Raw genomic sequence first — 23,077 nt, forward strand, 5'->3', positions numbered from 1 at the left:
CTCTTTCCAGTCATAATAGTTGTAGGCATGAGTGTCCCATTAGTTGGAATTATTTATTTGTACTCGCACAATAGAGGTGATGAGCAATCAATCAATTATTTTTGCATAGTTTAATATAATTTTATATAAGTTAATAAACTCTGAGATTTTCAAATTAAGAATTTGTTTATAAATTTTTCTAAGCAAAGTTCTTTACAGGGAATATTATGGAATTCGATACGAAAGAATTATAGTCACGTATAAAAAATATTACCTATATAAGTTGTTTTTTTATATCTTGTTTAATAATATTTATTGTTTCGCTAGAACTTGAGCGCAGAAGTTACAATTTTTCTATTGATCTTAATATTTTAAATCTTTTGTATTGTAATTCTCTCACGTGTAATTTTTTATAAACATTAACATCATTTAAAAATATACATATATTATATTTTAAATAAAAATTTTGTATTTATATATAATTAGATTTCATTGTTTTTAAAAATCTTCGAATTTACAATTAGTAAGAAGAAAAGTACAAAAGAACGGTTTTTGAATCGTTAATAAAACTAGTTATAAGAATAAAAAAACAATTATTCTTGTATGTAAATCAATCCACATAAAAACGATCAAAACCATTACTAAAAGAAAAAAAAAAAAAAATGTAATGAACTTTCCCGTTCTCATTCCGTTAGCTTAAAATCTCTGTAAGAGAGAAGAAGCCTTTTAGGACCGGAAAGAGAAGAGATCCATCGAGGTCTCTTCTGTTCTTCATTGAAACGGCGCCAACCCTCTCGGAAGAGAAAGTAGAGGAAAGAAGAAGGAGAAAGAAAGCAAGAAAGCAAGAAAGAAAGAAAGAAAGAAAGAGAACTACGTTGTCCGATTTTCCACGAGTAGTACCATCGCTATTACCACCTCCACCTGCATTTTCAGCATCTCCACCCCCACCTCCTCCAGCTCCAGTATTAGTAGTAGCTTCGAACGGGGAGCAGTGACGCCTCCGACGCTCGACGACGGGCCCCGATCAATAACGAGCGTCGTTCTCGGCGACGCCGACGTCGGTGAAGCGTCGCTGCGCGAGCCCAGAGTCGCAATAGAAGTGAATTTTGCTTGGAATCGAAGCGTCGAGTAGGACACACGGAGAAAAGTCAGGCGCACACGCGCCACGATCGAGCGTTAGAGGGTGGCTCCTCAGTTTTTCTCCCGTTAGCTACTCTATCTCTATCTCTCTCTCTGTCTCTGTCTCTCTTTATCTCTCTCTTTCTTTATTTATTCATTTGATTTCTTGATTTATTTCCATAAGTATTTGATCAAATTGTTCGCGACCACGCAATCGCGATAATATTAGATTAACGAAATATCCGTTAAATACGAGGAATGAACTCGAGGATCAATCATCGTTCATCCGCCTTTTGCAGAACACGAGTTTCCGTTTCGGTGAGGCCCACTCGAGAGAGTCAACGCCTGACCGGAAGCTGGAGCTTGACTGGTGGTGCATCTCTTTGATAAGTTTCCCCTACGAATAGGACGACGAGATGGCTAAGGTAAGTCTCAACCTTATTAGCATTTTCATGAATTTAGGGGGAACTTTTATTTATTATCATTTTCGTATTTTCTCCTATCATTTGTAGAGTTTTTTTTTATGACTTCAATAGGACCGATTGATTTTGTAGCATATATTAGGTTCATCTGTTTAACAGTTTTATATGTTTTTTCTATTTTTTTTCTTTTTTTAAATTCAAGCAAATAATACATTTTTATACTCTGTTGATTAATATTTCATTAGCATTGTATAATAACTTGTAACTTTCTATTAATATTAACAACTTCTTTTTATCTTGATGAAAGTTTTTATATTCTTTGATGAAATAACTCGTTCTCTTGAAAGTTAAGATAGATTTCATATTAATTTTTAATCAAGTCACTGTAGATAATGCGTCGAGGTTATTTATTTTTTTATACTTTGTATTAATTTGTTTTATTTATACTAATATCGAATAGGTTATAATTTGAAAAATATTTCAATTAAATCACAAATGACAAGAACGATTATTAAAGTAATTTAAAATTATTATTAAAGTAATGTCTGTTTACTTTCTATATCCGATTTTCTATTATAAATAAAAAATGAATATTGTGTCAAAATCATAAATCATTACTCCACCGAATTAATGGTGATAAATTTCGAAGACAGAATTGTAAATGCATTTGTTCGATAATGGCGTGCAGAACTGCATTATTAAAACCCGAGTAAAAGGCGTTTGACTCCTGGCTGATTTTCACTCGAATTAAAAAATCGAAGAAAAAAGCTTTTTACTTTATTTCTTTTTAACGATTTCTACTCGAGCGTGGGCGTCATTGGTTCGATAGAAGGGTTAGGAATGTTCTTGGAATATGTATTTTGTATCGGTGTACTTCGATCGACCCATTTTGAAAGGAACTAACGGAATGTGGTAGAGAAATTTTCGTTCAAGGATAATAAAAGATTAAGGATCACAGTAAATCTGAAGTAATTAATTATGAAACGTTTAGAGATCCTATTGGTTAACAGGGTGTGCTTCGTTAGAGCAAGACGCAAAAGGATTGGACAATGAATATCATCCTCCATTTTTAAATACCTAACCTCTTGATTTAAGCTAATGTGAATAACTAACTCTTAAAATCTATTTGTAAATATAGTCTCTTTATCTTCTTCTTACTTTCATTCTCTCTCTCTCTCTCTCTCTCTCTCTCTCTTTATCTTTATCTTGAGACACACGTGAAAGTAATAGGTTTCTAATTCACCCGCAACGTGTATCAAGAAGCAGGTCTGCTTTCGACGATAAAAACAACGAGTGCTCTATTATTAACGATCATCGAAGTGGCCGACGCTCGAACGCGGGAAAAAGCATTTGGAGAGTCTTCGAGCGTTCTCCTCTCGTGCAATGTATCAGAACCGTTGTTTTCGTGCTGAGAAAATGACACTTCAATAGTAGTCTCTTATTTATTCATTAAATCGATTATTTTTTTGTCAATATATTTTTACGGTATTAATTATTGAATTATGAACTAAGAAAGAATGATTTAAATAATTTTAACTTGAATAATAGTTATTATTATTAATTTTGAATAGAAATCGTCGAATGCTTTTGAGGATGTTATTGTTATTATCTTTTAAATATACAATCGAGAGTAAATTTCTGTTTGAGGGATTAACGATTCTATCTGATATAATATTTTGATCACGTGTTTCCACTTTTCTATTAAGATTTAATGATCTTAAGCGTTTATTTTGACGCGCCTAAGCTGCTTCGTCGCGTATGTTGTCCATATGTATAAATTATATGTATGTATGTATGTTAATATGTATATATATATTATATGAGGAGGATGCACGAAATATTCTGCATATACGTGTAACCACGTATATACTTTTTGTGATCGATAAGCATGTTGTATATATACTTTGTACAGTCAACACGTAGTCGGTCTTCGATGTACGTTCAAAAAGCCGAGGACCGCAACTATTTTGTTACACAAACAACGATCATTCGCAATTTTTTATTCGTACTTTCGTTTTATTTATCTTTTTCTTATTTATTTCAATATTTATTGGTTAAAATATTTCTCCGTCATCTCTCTCCGATTTTGTTGGTTGTTGTTTTTTAATTTTATAATAATCAATGTTAAATACATTTTTTACACCTTATCTTATAAATTTTTTGTTCCGAACAAATCTTTGTCTGATCATTCTCAAATCGATGACAATTTTTTTGGATACTCGATATTAATGAAACAATATTGTTTGTTTCTTCGTGATTATATTATTAATACAATAGAATTTTAATTTTGATACCATAGACTGATGGATAAATCAAATATTTACAACGCTTATCGTTATTTATGCAGAAGAAAATATAAATTCTAATTGTAAGAGAAGTATATAGGGTCAATTGTAAATATTTAACGAAAACATATTAATCATATGGATATTTCTTTTTCATTCTTTATCTTTCAAAACGACGACAAGCGTCGGCGTTTGAAGTTTTCAATGTACACGACACGAAATCAATAACGAAGAGTGCACCCTACGTGTCCGACATTTGCGATCGAACGTTTCCGGATAAGTTTTTACAGTTGGTTATAAGAATGTCTATGGCTTTATTCTTTTCAGGATCGATGAAAAATCCATTATACGGTTTTATTATTATTATATTATCAGGTGGAATAATAGAAGCGTAATACATTTGATCTAAAATTTCTCACCTGTCCTTTTTATTGGCTCCAAATATCACTAACTATGAATTATTTTGTAAATACGAAAAATAAAATTGTAAGGAAAAGAAAAGCTCTCATTTTTTTTTGTCAAACAAATTTTTCTCGGAAATATAATCTGATTCCTCTCGTTATATTCGAACATCATAATCGATTTTAACGAACATTCGTTATCGAGGTAAATCGATCGGTCAAAAAAAAAAAAGGAAGAAGGAGCTTTCAAGGGTCATTCGATCGATCGTTTTGTAAAGAAACTTACATATATATGCAGTAGACTCTTGTATAACATGATTAATACATTACGCGTTCTATGAATTTAAGTTGTAGGAAATCGTGTAGTATGAAGATTTTCCTCGTATAACATAATTTTTGGAAATTTTATTTTTCATGAGATCATTTACTAATTAGTCCACTGGAACACATGTGTATTTGATATAAATATTAAGTATAATTCTTATTTTGAACGTGAACTTTTCTTGATAACAAAGTGATCAAAATTTAAAAAGAAACAAACAATTAGGATATAAAAGAAATTTGTAATGATGAAGACAACAATGTAATGCTCAATTTAAACACAGTTAATTTTGATATTCGAAGAATTTCTACATTTGATTATATAGCGCGTATAACTTGCGTTATACGGGAGTATACTGTATATTTAAAATTGAGTAAAAAAATTGCATTAATAACGAAAAATAAATGAAAAGAGACATTTTCAGAGGTAAGTCTCTCGGGTAAAAAGAGAAACCCACGAGAAAACATTGCATGTATTTACTCGACACGAAGTTACCGATCCGTGGCTATACGATGTTGTTCGTAGGTACATACAATGTATATATCTATATATATACATGTATATGTTGAAGCTAATAGGGAGAGGTAACTCAAGGTCTTCTCGTAGGATTTTTACACATCGGGGGAACGGATATAAGAGGACCAGGCATGATGTATCGTCAACTGGTAGCCGCAAAATGAAACGAATTCGATCCTAAAATCGATAGGTGTGTCAGATCACAATAGAACCAAAAAAAAAAAAAGAGCTGACCTTCGTATAATGGCCGCAGTTAAACTATCCGTGAACGAGAATATAATTGTGTTTGAATTAGTTAGGTGCTTTTGAGGACACGTTGAAACAGTTAAACGTCCTGATTTTGCTGGATTTTTCATGAAGAATCGTTTTTTTTCATAAAGAAACAGAAAAAGAGATGATAATGTATATAATTTTTAATAGTTTTATATTACATATTATATATTATATATTTTATTCGTTGTATCTTATATAATTTCGATAGATATAAATATAAATTTAGATGATTTGGGTAAATAATTTACAAATATTAAGTTTAGTATTCAAAAATACGAATTACTTTGATCGATTATATTGGATAATTCTAATTTTTAATAAATATGTATAACATGGAATATAACGTGAAATATTTTTCGTGATTTGGTTGTAATGGGTTAAAAATCATTCAAGAAGGACTGTAGGATAAGCGAACGGAAACGAGAATACTGTTCGAAATGCGGTTGTGCTAATAAAATTCACGGCTGGTGACGTGGATATGGGGTTGGTCATAGTAAAGCGATGAAGCGATAAAATAAATGAAAAAGTTCGGTATCTAAGGAACGAGAGGACCGATACTCGCGAACGACATTTACGATCTTTTCCTGGAGTTCCGGTGACAAGTAGATACTTTATTAAGAGAGACCAACGATTCTTACATTTTTCATCATGACATAAGTTTAAGAAGATCGTAAGAAGATTTTTCTTTTCTCCATTTTTGTTTGTTTGTTTATTAAGGTGTCGTTTTAATCAAGCTGCACACTTAATAAGAATATTTTTCTAAATTTCTTTTGTTCGATATAAACGTGATGTTGAAATTTTGTTTGTGTGTAATAATAATTACACTTTTAATTAATAAAAAATAATTTTATAAAAAGAAAAAGACGATTTTATCGAACAAAAATAGCTGCTTCCAATACGACGCCTCTGGAAAACTCCCAGTAACTGGCGTAGATAATTTCTTGTATATTTTTATCGATTTAAAACGAAAAATTCGAGAAAATTCTTGCCATGTATGATTGCCGCTACTAAGTGGATTTGCATAAAAAAATAATAGTACAAATTGACATAAAATGGTTCGCGCTCAAAATTGATGTACGGAAATTTGCTATCTTCTTTTTTTTTATAATTAATAATTAATTATATAGTTATAATATTACTATAAGTTGAATCTACTTATGAGCTAATGTTGTATATGAAACGTGTAGAAATTTCAGCATAATCGTTTTTGTAGTTTTATTATTAACTTTTTTAAGCTTGAAACATTTATGTTTTGAATGAAACGCATTTAAAGGTTATGGTAGCGTTTTCAAATATGGCGCCATTCCAATTTGAAAATAATAAAAATTTCCAATTAGGATTTTTGTATTATATTCTAAAAAGTATGTATTATATATATATGTATAAAAAAATAATTGACTTGTTTAAAATTTATGACCAAAAGGACCCTTTAACATTATTTACGAAGAAACTCGAGTAACCTTCGTAATACGGCTTAAAATTGCATGGCTTATTTAATCTCGAGCGTTATACTTGCCTTCGTGAAATTACATTTAGCTCATGCTATCGCGTTAATGTGATTTCATTATAATCACCGTGTCGCTGTGATAATTATATTAAAATAACTGTCTTGTTCCACGACGTTGACGATTAATAAAGAAAAAAGGTACCAGATATATATCACTAGATAGATTTCTTCTATTAATTCTTCTTTTATACGATGATCAGTGACAACATATCGGAGAATCTTGTTTAATGATTTTATCCGTTAAACTAAATTGAAATAACATGGAATTCCTTGTTTAATAACAATTAATTTAATTAATAAATTTTGGTTAATACCTAAATCGAGAAACACTATAAACCAATAAAAATCGATCGAGAAATGATAACGTTAGTGTAAGAATAATTTAAATGTATGTATAGTATATGATAAGAAGTGTTTATTATCTTTACGAGATAACAGTGGATTTTTAGCGCCTCAGAAAATTTTATCGCATTTTAGACGAAAAGAAAAAGAATAGAAAATAGATCGATAATAATTTAAACAATGTATACTTTGAAGTGTTATTGTCAAGTATTTCTCGAACGAAACACAATTCTTCGAGAAATTTTAAAAGAATATATTATGAGAAGAATCAAATATATTATACAAGTAACCCAGAGAGAGAGAACTCGCAAATGAGATCAAAATTGAGTGCAGAGAATGCAACATGGTTGCATATTGTTAAAAAATTCATACGTTTTGTAATTTTTTTTCAAATCGCATGCATTTAAACGTTTCTATTTAAGCTATGTCATTAAGCTATCTATTTAAATTCAGGTTATTATCAATAGCTTAGAAAATAATCGAGGTTATAAATTCAAGTGCATCCGCATACCATTCGATTGTTTATTTATTGTAATAGTTTGATATTGCTATTTAGTTTATTGCTGTGGTCGTGTTCGGATATGATGCAACTATCTTCTTAAGTGATAAGAAATATAAGTATTATACATTATTTTACAAGAATATAGTCGTATGACCTATGATACATGTTTAGTATATACATACGTGACTTTATACGTCAAACGTGTGTTGTTGTTCGGTCTTATCGTATCGTGGTATAGCAACGATCGACGACAAAAACAGTATACTCGAAGTTTCGATACTACTTTCAACGTATTATCAATTTAAAGAGTTATCCTATTCGCTTGTAAATTTGTCGATCTTTCGTGATCGTTCCAACGCATTTAATTTTCTAATGATTGTACCAAAAGTTGTACGAGAAAGGACGTAAAAGGATTCTCTTCATAATTTTTCAGGTAGTAAATACGATAACATATAGAAAATAATTTCTCGTATTTAAATTATTCAAAAATGAAGCAAAAAACATTTTCACACTTTTTCTTCGAGCGATAGAAATTTTGAATGTATTTTTTCGGGTCGTCATTTAAATCACAATCACCTTTGTAATCTGATTTATTTCGTGCGAATAATGTCCCCGTTATCGTAAAATTCAATAAACCAAGAAAAAAAAAGGAGTCTTTCGCATTGGAATAATAACGAATTAATGTTGTTAATTGTGCATTAGTTGGTAGGTAATTGAATTGCTCTTGTTCGCATTATGTTTCGAGCCACCGTTCTTGTTTAGTGATCGATTATACTCTCTAAGCGCGCGGTACGAGCTCGTCCGCATTCAATCATGGTACCCAACTAGCTGACCAATTAGGAGAATTCGAATAATCAGGATGGGAGGAATTAGTTTGGGTAATATGTTGGAGCACGTGGATTATTATTAGGTTGGAATTTCTCTCGAGAGAGATTCGAGATTTAACGGAAGTGAGCGCGTTAACGTTTTCGCGAACAAAATTATTACGTTGACCCGATGATGGCTCTTGGACGAGAAAAATTATGTATTTTACTTATTAAAATAACAAATACTATAAAGTTTCGTGTTGTTTTTTTTTTTTTTTTATTAAAACTTGACATTTAACATTTAATATTAAAATTAACATTAAAATTATTTTGAAATCAATATAATAAAAAATAGTATTTTTTTGTTTTCTTTGAGAATTTTATTATATTTTACGATATAGTGTATACAGTATAAAAAACAATATTTCGAAATCGATAACAAATACTATAAAGTTTCGTGTTGTTTTTTTTTATTAAAACTTGACATTTAACATTTAATATTTTGTAGCCTTGTTATAAACGATATAAAATTATTTTGAAATCGATATAATAAATAATAGTATTTCTTTTTAGAGAATTTTATTATATTTTACGATATATTGTATACGATATAAAAGACAATATTTCGAAATCGAATGAACAAAAATAAAATGAAAGATTAATATTTCTTTAATTACAATGCAATTCCATATATTTATCAGTTTGTTCTACATATGCGATAAATTATGAAATAATAAGATTTTCTATTGGATATATCATGATATATATCATCTTACCGTATTCTGACATTGGTGGTTGCTTCTATTGCTCACCTCGAGAATATCTTCGAGCCCTGACACGATCGATAATGGACAATGCACCTCGTCGTCCTTGCGGAAACATATTACGATTCGCATTCTGTTTCACGTACCAGAGAAGGATACATATACACACATATACCGTACGTCAAAAATCAATGCATTTCAATGCACGAATATACCTCGTATAAGAGTAAATCAACTAAATTCTTCTTTGTTTTATACAAATTATTTCGATAAGTGTAAAGAACGTTTCGAAGGCGTAAAATCCTATCGTTTGAAGATTAAAGAGAGGTGTTTTCATGGCCGTAGCCTATCTCAAAGGCAAACAGAAAGGAAGAAAGATAGAAAGAAAAGAAAGAAAAAAAACAGAGAGTAAGAGAAAGAAAGAGAGAGAGAGAAAGAGAGAGAGAACTTTCCTCATGCGACGATGACGCTTAGCGTAGCAGAGCCTCGAGTTTGTAAGAGAGTGTGTTTTACACGTATATACATTCATACATACATACACACAACATATGCGTCGACTCGCATACGGATTCACGGGCCGGTGAATGCAGAAACGGCGCGTTTCAGGAGAATAGTAATAACGTTGGTGCCGTCGAGGAGAGTAGTGTCAGGACGGACTGGAAATGGAAAAAGATAGAGAATACGTGCGTACACGAATCTCTCGTTATTCTCCCTTGTATCGTACGCAACGAGCATTCCCGTTTACGTAGATGATGTATCATTAGTGTGTGTACGTGTATATGTATAGTTGAGTACAGTAAAGTGTTATAGTGGATAGATGTACGTGTATAGTTGAGTATAGTAAAGTGTTGTAGTGGATGGATGGACGTGTATAGTTGAGTATAGTAAAGTGTTATAGTGGATGGATGGACGTAGTGGTGGCATAGGTGGAGGAGAAGCCAGAGATCACCGAGCGAATCCGTTTCATTGTCGTACGAACTTTGCTCACTATCGTTCTCTTATCGATTCGTCTATCTATCTTTATCTTTTCTTTCTTCCTTTCTTTATTTCTTTCTGTCCTTCTTAATCTTTCTCTATTAATCTTTCTTCCTCTCTGTCTGTCTTTCTGTCTGTTTGTATATTTTAAAAAGCAATTGAACTCTTTCTTTCTTAATATCTCATTTTTTGACTACAAGTTTTAAATTCGAAGACAACAGTGAAGAAGGAAAGTTTTGATAAGAATAATGAAATAATTGGATACAAGTGAATATCTTCCTATTGGCTCGAATGAATCTACCGTGCAGGACAATACGATGTGGTAGGTCCTATCATGATTTATGTTTCCTTCCTTACTGCACCTATTACTGGTTAAGGACATTAAGGACATTATTTGCATGAAGGAAATCCAAATCGCTAAGGTGATTCAAATTTAAAGGACAACCACAGGAAAAATGGATATTTTTGTTATTCAAAGATGATGTGTAAAGGTTTATTATTCGTTTAGAAAATATTTTTTTTCATTTATGGTATCTAATATCTACGACATATAAAAAGAAGAGTCTTTCAATAGATTAGGTTCGAAGTACATTTTTAAGGAAGTGTTTTTCATTATTTTTGTTTGCTTTTTTTTTCAACCGAATCAATATGTTTTTAATTAAAATTCAGTCGTAATCGATTGTGCATGTTTTACATATATTTGTTTTCAGTAACGAATAACCTAAGTGTTATTAATTCATCGAATTTTCTCGTCGTAATATGCTTGTCCTCGTGTGTTTCGTTTATCGATTATGTTCGTTACGCAAGTGTGATCGATCGTGTCGTTTGCTAGAATCATTTCTAGTTTGTGCAAATAATTGATTTTTATTTTATATCGGTGTAGATAAATTATCATAGGGAAAAAAGTTTTATTATCGTTAAAGACGATTGCGACGAATGTTTCGATCTATTTTTCTTGTTTTCTTTGGATAGGAGATAAGAGAAGATGGAATTTAGAATTTTTCTCGATCGGTGTCAGGAAGTGCAATCATAATAATATGTTCGAGTGACATTTTTAATCGATAAATATTACGCGCCAATGCGACAAGTGTGTAACCCTGGAATATAAACGAAGCTTTTTCAATAACGCAGAAACAAGAATTAATATTACGGAAAGAATAAATCATTAGTATGTAAAAATAAATTAGCAAGTTGAAAAACGATGAAAAGATAAGAATAACACTTTGTCGAAGAGTGTGTGTAAATATATTTCTTTTATATATATAGAAGAATTTATAGATAATTCCATACATCATCTAAGAATGTTACATCTTATTTTGATAAGTTGTGTACTTGAAAATGAATTACCTAAGAAAATGAAGGAGTAACGTGTGTTGCACGTGTCAATGTCACGTGATATGAAGCATGACCAAGAATTTTTTTCTCATTTCTACTATACTACACGTTACTTCATACATTTAGGATTAAAGAATAAGTTAGAAGATACATGCGTAGAAAATAAAAAACAAGATGGTGTGCGTACGCATTTCTAATCTAATTTTCTATTATAATTTCTTTTTCAATTGATATTACTTCTTGCGTAAAGAAACGCATCGATCATCGAACCTCACGGAACGACTTTACTTTACTTTACTTTACTTTGTTTCGTTTCGTTTCGTTTCGTTTCGCTTCGGTTTGATTTTAGAAATCGCAACGTTTTCATATTACGAACGTTTCGAGTATCTCTTATATCGTGTCATTTTTTTTTTCAAGAACCTATAGAAGAGACGTGTTTTTAGTAATAATAACGGACTATCGTCGCGATGAAATATTCATTTTGCGTTGTTACCGTTCGTGCTTCTCGCAAACGTGACACTTACAACTCTTGACCGATACTCGAAAAAGAATAGAAACTTTTTCAGACCGTTTAGTCGTTAATATTGAGTTTACATAACGTTATTAACACATGAATGCAATTACAACATCGTTTCTATAACCGATCTATGCGTATTACGATGACAATGCACTCCTGTGTCACCACCGTGAAAAATAAAAATTATAAAAAGAAAACGGAGATGAACGGAGAAGAGGAAAAAAAAATCTAATAGAAAGCTAACGGATAAACGAAAGGCCATAAATAGAGCGTATATACAAGTTACTTTTCGAACTTGTGCATTTTTTATTCTTCCTTGAGAAACGTTGCATAATTAACGGCTTTCACAACATACTTTAGCACAGGATATGCCTTCGGGCTTGGCTATTTATCGATGGTTTAAAGTTGATAGAAGATGATCGATAAGAATAGTACGGTAAATGACATCAAAAGTAAGAAATAAAGAAATATTTGATTCTTACTTTAACATATCGTAACCTTACGTAACTTTGAAATCATCTATTCATGCATGTTATTTCATTTATTCATCTAACTATTAATACTTATCTTATATTAACGTATCTAAAGTATAATTTATATATTTAATATGGTGTAATTACTTATATCAGTATAAACTGTATTATAAATTTCGCATTATATAATTACTTCATATTTGAATGAAAATTAGGTCATAGAGGATTAATATCATCGAATTGATATAATTTATACGGTATGAGATGACAGTCCAGGTATATGGTGTACAGGTGTGGTAATCAATTCCATTGAAATTACGACAAGTTGAAGTTATGCGACTTGTGATGATCTTAAAGCATGTGTTACGTGCGTTGGATCAAGAAAGATAGGAAACGTTTTCTCTCTCTCTCTTTCTCTCTCTCTCGTTTTTCTCTTTTTCGTGGCGTCGACATACATACATAAATACATACAACGCGGTATCTCTCTAAAGCCGCTACTCGGTCGACCTAAAATTTCGCACTCTCTCGTCGATCTAGGCACGACTCCCGTGAAACACGATAATAGATTTCGTTTGCGTTTTCTGTCTGAATAGTTCTACGTATTTAAATCTCTTATTCTCATCGCAATCCTTTTTGAAATAATATCATTTAGTGCACTCCGATAAAAATCAAACCTAATCGACAATTTAATTGATTTTTTATCTTGTCCAGAAATTCAAATATTAAAATACCTATTTTAATATTGGACGGGGAAATTTGGACGGGTTAGAAATTCTTCTTAAACGTTATTTTTGAATTAGTTGGACGTTTCGTCCCTTTATTGGGACTTCATCAGCAACTGAAATTTATTATGATTTGTTAATATGTATAAAAATTACAAGAAATTAAAAGGCGTTATTTTTTTACTAATTGACAATATGTATAGGTTTTTATAATATTTTTGTCCTCTTTGGCCTTTTCCTTTTTAGATATTTACGACGTAAAACTTAAAAGATACTCAATTATTTCTTAACTTCATATCGCCTTTCAAGAATTTAGATTTCGTTTGCGTTTTCCGTCTGAATAGTTCTACGTATTTAAATTTCTTATTCTCATCGCAATCCTTTTTGAAATAATATCATTTAGTGCACTTCGATAAAAATCAAACCTAATCGACAATTTAATTGATTTTTTATCTTGTCCAGAAATTCAAATATTAAAATAGGTATAACGGGAAATTTGAACGGGTTAGAAATTCTTCTTGAACGTTATTTTTGAATTAGTTGGACGTTTCGTCCCTTTATTGGAACTTCATCAGCAACTGAAATTTATTATGACTTGTTAATATGTATAAAAATTACAAGAAATTAAAAGGCGTCATTTTTTTACTAATCGACAATATGTATAGGATTTTATAATATTTTTGTCCTCTTTGGCTTCTTCCTTTTTAGATATTTACGACGTAAAACTTAAAAGATACTCAATTATCTTCTTAACTTCATATCGCTTTTCAAGAATTTAGATTTCGTTTGCGTTTTCTGTCTGAATAGTTCTACGTATTTAAATCTCTAATTCTCATCGCAATCCTTTTTGAAATAATATCATTTAGTGCACTCCGATAAAAATCAAACCTAATCGACAATTTAATTGATTTTTTATCTTGTCCAGAAATTCAAATATTAAAATAGGTATAACATGAAATTTGGACGGGTTAGAAATTCTTCTTGAACGTTATTTTTGAATTAGTTAGACGTTTCGTCCCTTTATTGGGACTTCATCAGCAACTGAAATTTATTATTTATTTATTTATTTAATAATATTTTATTGACCCTAGAGTCTAGGCTTCCTAAAGGCCATTAATTACAGTGTAGTACAATGTAATGTATAGATAAAACAAAACGGAAATTAAAATTATCTAATTATTATTAAACTTATCATTATATTAGTAGTAACGTACAGTAAGTAGATAAAAGTAAAAAGAAAATAGTAAATAATAAAAAAAGTATAATGATTCTATAATAGTAGTATAGTAGTATTGGTTCAAAGCAATAAACATATGACTTGTTAATATATATAAAAATTACAAGAAATTAAAAAGCGTTATTTTTTTACTAATCGACAATGCGTATAGGTTTTTATAATATTTTTGTCCTCTTTGGCCTTTTCCTTTTTAGATATTTACGACGTAAAACTTAAAAGATACTCAATTATTTCTTAACTTCATATCGCTTTTCAAGAATTTACATTTCGTTTGATTTTTAGTCACAATTATTAGGAAATCTTGTGTTATCGACACTACAAGAAGTTTAATAGATATTGTCAGACAATTCATTTAACATTAAAGAATATCTAAGTGTGTATTATAATCAAAATCCAATAGAATTATCTTTGAAATTTGATGATATTTAGAAGAATACATTTTTTTCAATCTTTACGTCTAATAAATATATATATTTAAATAAGCATAATTAATTTCGTTATATTGATTTGAATAAATTAACTTGAAATTTATATAAAAAGATAAGGTTACTCGAAAAGCAAGAATATTAATAAGTGATTTTAAAATGACAATATTTAAAATTACAAAAAATAACATATCAAACAGAAAGAATATAAACTCAGCAGAAATGTTAAAAATAATATCAGCAAAATAATTCTCTTTCGACGACATTATACCTATCTACGTTGTTATCGTTTATTTTTGTCTTTCGAAATATTTACGATGCAATGTAAACGCTTGACGAAAAAACTAAAAGACATTCGATTCATTTCACCTTTTTTGTGATCCTTATCGTTTAAAAAACTTTTGTATTTTTCTTTACAACGAGTCCAGGTATTTCGTACTTTGGTCAAGGTTTTTAATTAAAACTTCTATTAACTTCGAAGACGTTTAGACAGGTTTGAAAGGATAAGTCAAGCATCGAGTATGAATATTGTAATTAGATCGATTGTTAGTCGACGTAAGGTCAACCGAGGTGACAATGCATGCAATTTTTTTACTACGCCACTAAACAAGGCCGAAATTATCAAGAAGTAGCCTAATCCAGAAACTAATGGAATATTCGCGATGTTTTGTTTTCCTTTGTTGAATTCATTGATCGACCGAGATTCCGTTACATCGTGAATTTATCTAATGCGCAACATAAATAATCGATAAGATCGATCTCGAAAGCGGTCAATCGAAACGTTAGATAATTATTTATTAATTCATTGTTGGAAAAAGTGACCGGTTTAGAATAATAAAAAAAGTTGTTAGTCATTTCTTGGAATAAAAATAATAGTCACATACGCGAAGCCTATTTTATACGAGCTTGTATCTAACGACAAAGAATACAATTTCATTTCTTCTCGAACAAAAGCTTGCAAACGTTGAAACAAAATTCTTACTTAAATTATTATTATTAATTTAATTAATTATTATTAAATTATTAATTTATTGATTTAATATAGTATCTATTCATAATAGTAATTTTGTCGAATGTGAGGTAGGGGAATAAAGAGGGGGTTGATTTGTTATTTTTAGCAAATATGAATTCACTTTTCTCATAGAATGCAGTTGATAAAAAAAGAAAAGAAAAATGGCTAGTATCAAGAAGGAATTATTCAAATGTGGACCGACAAAGGAGAAGAGCAATGCAAAGGGGTTAACATCGTGGTCTTATTGTCTCTTAGGAAGAAGACACGACGGCTGGGTGGGCGGCTCGAATTGGTACGAATTGAGGTCTAATGGAATAAACTTACACGCTTGGCCTGGCCTTTACTCGACGCCTCTTTATTCCGTTCACGTTTTCTTTCCTCTAGGAACAGTGGTGCGCAAACCGGGAGTCGCGATCCCTAGGGGGTTGCCAAATTTATAGACATTTTTTTTACGATCGAAATATAAGATTATTCTTGAACAAGTATCAGGTACCAGTAAAATATATAGTGTGTGTGTGAAATGATATAATATTGTTTATAAAAATAAAACGTCTACTGTGTGTCTATCCAGGATTAGAGATCAAATTTAATACGAAATGGGGGATCATATAGGAAAATAATTTGTGCACCACTGCTCTATACGACGACGACAAAGATGATCGCAACGTGGAAAAAGAAGATGATATAAAATCATTGAAAAAAAATTGATACATCTATTCAATCACAATTTTGGTGGCCGTGACATTTGACTAGATCGATCGATTGATATTGTCATTAAACGAAAGGTTATTCACGCTTACGCGATAAACATTTCGGAGTAGTATAATAATAATAATAAGTAATAATTTATGGAGGAATTGTAATGTTAACACGATGGGAAAGTTCTCAAGGTCATATGCGGAACTGCGACTAGGTATACGTCACACGGTATATTTAATTGCTTGGCGTAACTCGCTTGCGCGAGTACGTGAGCAAGAAGAAAAACTATGTAATTCGAGTTACTCCACGGTGTGTCGTAGATCCATTGGCGAGAACGTCCAAGAAGTTAGACAATCATCGTCGAGAATATCTTTCTTACGATGCCATAAATGCATTTAAATAATAACCAAAAGTAAGCCACACTTAAACAATATTAAATGTCTTAAATGCAATGATCTTTTCTTTTGTGAAGGACAGTCTGACGAATTTTGGTTGAGGAAACATATGATAGTTATAATAATGGCACACCCAAAGTCTGTTTAGTTTCCTAATTAACGTAGCATTCATTGATGCTGCCTGCCGTGACGAAAAAAGCTATTACGTAATACATCGTAAGTACGTTGCAAGCGAACAACCTGAAGCCGTTGGAAGCATTGGCAAGGAAGAACTTAACAGAACCCTGTTATTATCGAGTTCAACTGACAATGAATTATGAATGTTCATAATGAGTATGTTCTATTTTTATGAGAATTTTTCAAGTACCTACTTTTTCACATCGTCATCTTTGTAAGGAAATCTTCTATTCAATGAGAGAAAAGGGGTACCAAAATGGCGGACGGTGTTAGGGACAACACTATTATTGGACAAAATATTTGCATCGCGAAAATGTGTTTAAGTAAAAATAATATTACTAAAGTGAACGAAATTCAAGTGTTAAAGGGGATTTTCGAATTGAAACGTAGCTATGTCAGCTAACCCAGTTCTCAGCTCTAACGTCGTCCAACAGGGTCGTCGTCGGTGAACGCACTCTCCTCCAACTCTCCTTCAACTCTTCGTATATACCCAGTTTTCTTCGCTTCAGGCAGAGCATCAGTAACACTATTATTAGTACTGCTTTAACATATCTTCTCTTTCTATCTTTCTATTCTAATCCTATCTTTCTCTCTCTTTTCTTCTTCTTCTTGTGTATCCAGTTGCATTACGAAGATGCTACGCCATGATCGAACAAGTCGCGATGTGAGCAATTTATCCTCAGGTACCTACTATGTCGATTAATCATGTTATCTATTTAAGTCGATCCTGGACGACTGGTTCATAAAATTCTTTCTTTATCTTTTTCTCTTTCTCTACATAATAATTACGATAAGTTGAATCAAATAGCGCGTATCAGTTTAATCCAAGCAAACTTCTTGATTCATATTGGTGGTTTAAGTTTATCCATAGTGAAAACTTTGGGGGATAGTTTAGAGCTGTTTCGTTATTGGTTAGAGGAATATTAGGAAATTTATAGGTTATGTTACATACTTCGGATGATGAACTTATACATTGTTTGGAAAACTTTTGAATATCTCTTCGTCTCGACAATGTTAATTATGATTGTTTTAAGCGTGAACGACAAACTATGGAGGATAGGGAGGAAACGAGTTATGCTCATTCTTACGTAGGAAAGAAAGAAAGAAAGAAAGAAAGAAAGAAAGCAAATTCGGGAAGATGGAAAGAAGTAGTACAGGCAAAAGTAATGTTTCGAGGAAGGCGGGGTGGGAAATGTCGTTGACGAGAACTAAAATTAAATTAACCAAGTGTTGGAGACACTTCTGATTCACCTCGGCACCGAGGGTTTTATTTGGAGATGGGCCAAGGGCAACGGACTCTGCACGCTGATGATCCTCGGGTCAAACTGTTACGATTGCCCTTGAAAAACATAGCAAATATTAAAGATTTTCAAGGGTCTCAAAGGTTCGTTACCTGTGGGAAATGATATGATGTCATCTAGTGAAAAAGGTGTATTGACCACTGTTTCAATAGCGCAATTTATTTTCATATCATTCAGGAAATAGGTCGATTATTCTATTTCGTTTCACTAATAATTTGATTATTCTCAAGTGACTTTTTTATATGTCCACGCATGCTCTTAAAAAATATTCAATTAAATCATTTTAATTAAACAAATATAAAGTATTCAAATAAAAATCTAACGTACTAACAATCACAATAATTAAAGGTACTACATATTAAAATAAAAAGAATTTACATAAGTTTGATGATTAATTTTCAATCATGACACCTCATATTAATAAGAGATAGTATTTAATTATAAAATACAAGAAACAAATTATACGATCGTTAATCTGTAAGAAATTTTATTTATCTACCGTTTTGTAGATGACCTTTTCGATCAAAAATATCGATCAAGTAATTATTTGCGATAAACGCTTAGGAAAACCCCGTGAAATTGCATGTATGTTGACATAAACGATTGTCTGGTTGCAGAATGTAGGAGAAAGCCGCATACCGCTGCCACGAGCGGCTCGGCCATCGTTTTTCCCCAAAGGAAGGGTTTTAGGAGGAACAAAATTGGTACTGGTCGTCGTCGATCTCTTGTCCTTAGTTGTTTGCAATCGGTGAATGCGGAAGACGATATTTCAACACCTAATTCAAAGTGTTCTACCCGGGCTACGTCAACACCGTTATCTTCAGGTAATTGCACGAAATTATGTAACTTTTTTGTAACAATAATGAACATACGTGCTTCTTTTCAAATTAATACTAATCGTTTTGTAAATTTCATTTTTCTTCATTTCAGGAAACACAGGGAATGCAATTTTCGCGATATCTCCTGTCTGGGACATCGAAGAAAATGATGTGCAAAAGTTGGTTTATTTAAGCGAAGAAAAGAGTAACTTTTTCAGGTATGAAGCAAAATCATCAATTAGTTTTCTCAAAAAGCTTGTCATACTATGTTTTTTTATTGACGCAGAAAAATAAGTTGAATTTTCATAACATTTTTTCAAGATATATTATCTTACGGTTTGGTTTTTTTCTGGTGCATACCTAAAAAGATTTAATTTTATTGGAGATGGGAATTATTTTACGTTAATTAACGTGTTTTACGAGAATTGTCGTTGTTTTTATTACGACCACAGCTACTTTATATATTTACAATAAATGTGCATATTCATTCTTAAAGTTGAATTTCGAATGATTTTCTTTTCCTATTTATAATTGGCTGCTTTATTAACGCCTATATTATTTTCGTTGAGTGACCGAAGAGATAAAAAATGAACGAAAATGAAAAAAGTTGTATTACAAATAAATAAAATTATAGGCTCTTATATTAGTTTTATGATTATCTTTGAAGTATAACACGTTTTTATTCTGACACAGCTTGCTCGAAACCACTGGCACGTTGAACAACAGGATCGAGGACGTAAGCGACAGCTGTCTCAGAGATATCAACTTGGGTTCCTATAAAGATAACACATCCGGTACACCATCGCACTATTTGATGCTTAATAAACAAAACTCTTTCGAGCACGACGAGAGTCTTGGTATATTGACGCCTGACCAGATGACCGACTTTACGGTCGCGCTGGAATGCTCCAGGACACCATCCTGCGAGAATCTAACTGGTTCCGGAGGTTCAAGATTAGCTCTGACTCGAGCTTCAGCCTCAAGACCATCAGTTGACGCTGAACCAACGGAAGAAGGTTCAAGCGAGCGTACACCTTCACCAGAGGAACTTCCTTTGGATCCAAAACCCGCTGAACCTGTGAGAGGATCCGTAGTCCCGGTAAGCTTCGTTACTTCGGTGACTAGCATCACAAGTTTAGAAGCAGGTTACCAGGGCGACGGTGAAAACTCAAGGCCAGCTAGTCGTGGGGCTGATCCACCTTCGGTTGCCCCACCACCAAATTTACCCGCTCCTTGTAGACAAGATCCTATGACCGATTCGGATTTCTTTACCGAAAGTGATGCCGATGCTCACGAAGAAATTGTACGTGGTGATAGAAAAGCGCAGGTGATTGATGGGACTTTATTTTGTGCTCCTGGAGGGCGACGATGTCCCAGTTTCACTGGCGAGGAAATGGACTCCAGTGGTATTTACTCAGATCTTGATAAAAAGCAAGATGAACGCCACGTTCCTGGAGAGGCTTTAGACGAAAACGAGGATAACACACCGGATACTGTTGATACCGAAGTTTCACAAAGAAGCCAACCGTCTCCTGTTAAACCAGAAGTCACACACGTCTTTTTAGATTTCGTACAAATGAGTCCACGGGTAAGCCTTTCTTTTCATCTAATAAGTTACATTAAAATATAATATAAAATATAGATACACACCGCATATTTACAAAGTTAGTGATTTCCAAATTTATTTTTCTTTTAGGTTTTAACCAGTATAGATTCGTCAAATGAAGTGGATACGGCATTGAAAACTGCTGAAATTACGGTTATCGAAGTTAATAGATCAAACGATATGCCTAGAATTAAATCTTCAAATAAAACAGAATCGAGTTCTTTAAAAAAATACAAGATGCCTAAGAGAAATGTTGTATCGAAGATTAAAGCGATGATTGAATCCGGCCCAAAAGATGAGGCGGAGAAGGAAGCTAGACGATCCCAACGATCTCAAAGAAAAGGAAGTCGATGGGATGCGGTGATGAGTAAGATCGAGGCCGGTAAAAACGAACAGAGAACGAGATCCTTAAGAAAAGAAGTTAAATCTAGGGTTTTACAAGGCCTAACGCAATCACCAACTCTTGGAGCAACATTACAAAAAGTTACTGATGCGGATAATAACAATAGCAAGGATAAAAGGTACAAATAGGTTTCAATTAACGTATACTTGTAATCGATATTTTTTTTTATTTCATTTCAACTTAATTCAATTTTATTAATGACCGTAATTGAACTTTCCGTTATATGATTTTTCTTGTTTTACATCGTGGCAGTCATTAGTGGAAGATAAGCAAATAAATATGTAGCATATAATAATTTTATTCAATTCAACACAATAATTCACACAATTCAGTATATCGTATTATTTTTTTTAAATATAATACAAACTTAGTAAATGAGACGAGTGGAAAATTGATTAAAATACACTTGACGTTGACTGCCATGCCAGATTTGCACGATGCTTTCAAAGAACTACAAGAGAATAATATAATACTGAACAATAAAGTTCAACATTTTTTTAATTGTCAATATTCATATTGTTTTAATCGCTTAAACATTTTTTACTGATGTCCGACTTTTCAGTCAACGTATTAACATGTTACACAGAAAGCATTTATATAAAAAAAATAAAAGTAAAGATAATATTCTGATATTAAATAAATCAAATTTGATTTATAGAAGAACGCGTGGAAGGCAAACAGTAAAGTCACCCATGCAAGAGACAGCTAGAAGCTCGGTTCGAAGTTCCATGAGCGATCTCAGCAGTGCTCCCAGTAAAGAAGCTCGTAGTAAGTCAATTAACTTTCATTCGTTTTGCTTTTGAATTGAATTCATCGTTTCTTTCCTATATATATATATATTCTCGCTTTTTCTCGTAACTAAAAACACTGTTTTCCCTACCACGACTCGTTCATACCTAGCAAATCCTATTTGCGGGAATAAACTCATCGCGCGGCGCCGTCTCGTTCGTAATGGGAAAACTTAGGCGTGCAGAGGAAAATCTCCCTGATGAGTCTCTGGAATTCGTGCTAAGAGGATATTTCAGAGGCGTTATTTAAATCGTGTTAAACATTCATGAACGAATATTATGACGATGATAATCGTAGTGCAACATCCCGAAAGGATTTAATGCGTTGTTGATATTATGAGTGGAAGTCGTTTCTATAATCAAAACAACATTTATTCTTATACTATATATATAATACTTGGAGCTTTCAAAAAAGCAGTAAAACATTAAGGTTAGGATTAATACTTCTTCATACTCAAATACAAACAATTCGATATATCTCAAAAAAATATTATTTAATTTGGCTTATTGAACAGTAATGTAAGTTAGCTTACAAAATTTTTAAAATTGCTATAAATTATTTAATAAGATTCATATGCAATATAAATAGATAATAATGAAATGAACATTTTAACGTAATTAATTATTTGTTTGTTGATATTATGAGTGGAAGTCGTTTCTATAATCAAAACAACATTTATTCTTATACTATATATATAATACTTGGAGCTTTCAAAAAAGCAGTAAAACATTAAGGTTAGGATTAATACTTCTTTATACTCAAATACAAACAATTCGATATATCTCAAAAAAAATATTATTTAATTCGGCTTATTAAATAGTAATGTAAGTTAACTTACAGAATTTTAAAATTGCTATAAATTATTTAATAAGATTCATATTCAATATAAATAGATAATAATGAAATGAATATTTTAACGTAATTAATTATTTGTTTGTTGATATTATGAGTGGAA

General features: G+C 31.7%; 1 protein-coding gene across 1 annotated transcript in view; it reads left to right on the forward strand.

Annotated features, from left to right (window-relative positions):
• Positions 1 to 1,001: 1,001 nt before the first annotated feature.
• The window catches only part of LOC122517740 (calponin homology domain-containing protein DDB_G0272472), a 42,846-nt gene continuing 20,770 nt past the window's right edge, over positions 1,002 to 23,077 (forward strand). The window contains 8 exon segments of the mRNA XM_043636284.1: positions 1,002 to 1,184; positions 1,398 to 1,523; positions 19,124 to 19,211; positions 19,214 to 19,330; positions 19,437 to 19,542; positions 20,018 to 20,912; positions 21,021 to 21,451; positions 21,992 to 22,101. Coding sequence (XP_043492219.1) covers positions 1,515 to 1,523; positions 19,124 to 19,211; positions 19,214 to 19,330; positions 19,437 to 19,542; positions 20,018 to 20,912; positions 21,021 to 21,451; positions 21,992 to 22,101 — 1,756 coding nt within the window. The 5' untranslated portion in view covers positions 1,002 to 1,184; positions 1,398 to 1,514.

This window comes from Polistes fuscatus, unplaced genomic scaffold (genome assembly GCF_010416935.1).
Source record: "Polistes fuscatus isolate 324 unplaced genomic scaffold, CU_Pfus_HIC Scaffold1, whole genome shotgun sequence".
NCBI lineage: Eukaryota > Metazoa > Arthropoda > Insecta > Hymenoptera > Vespidae > Polistes > Polistes fuscatus.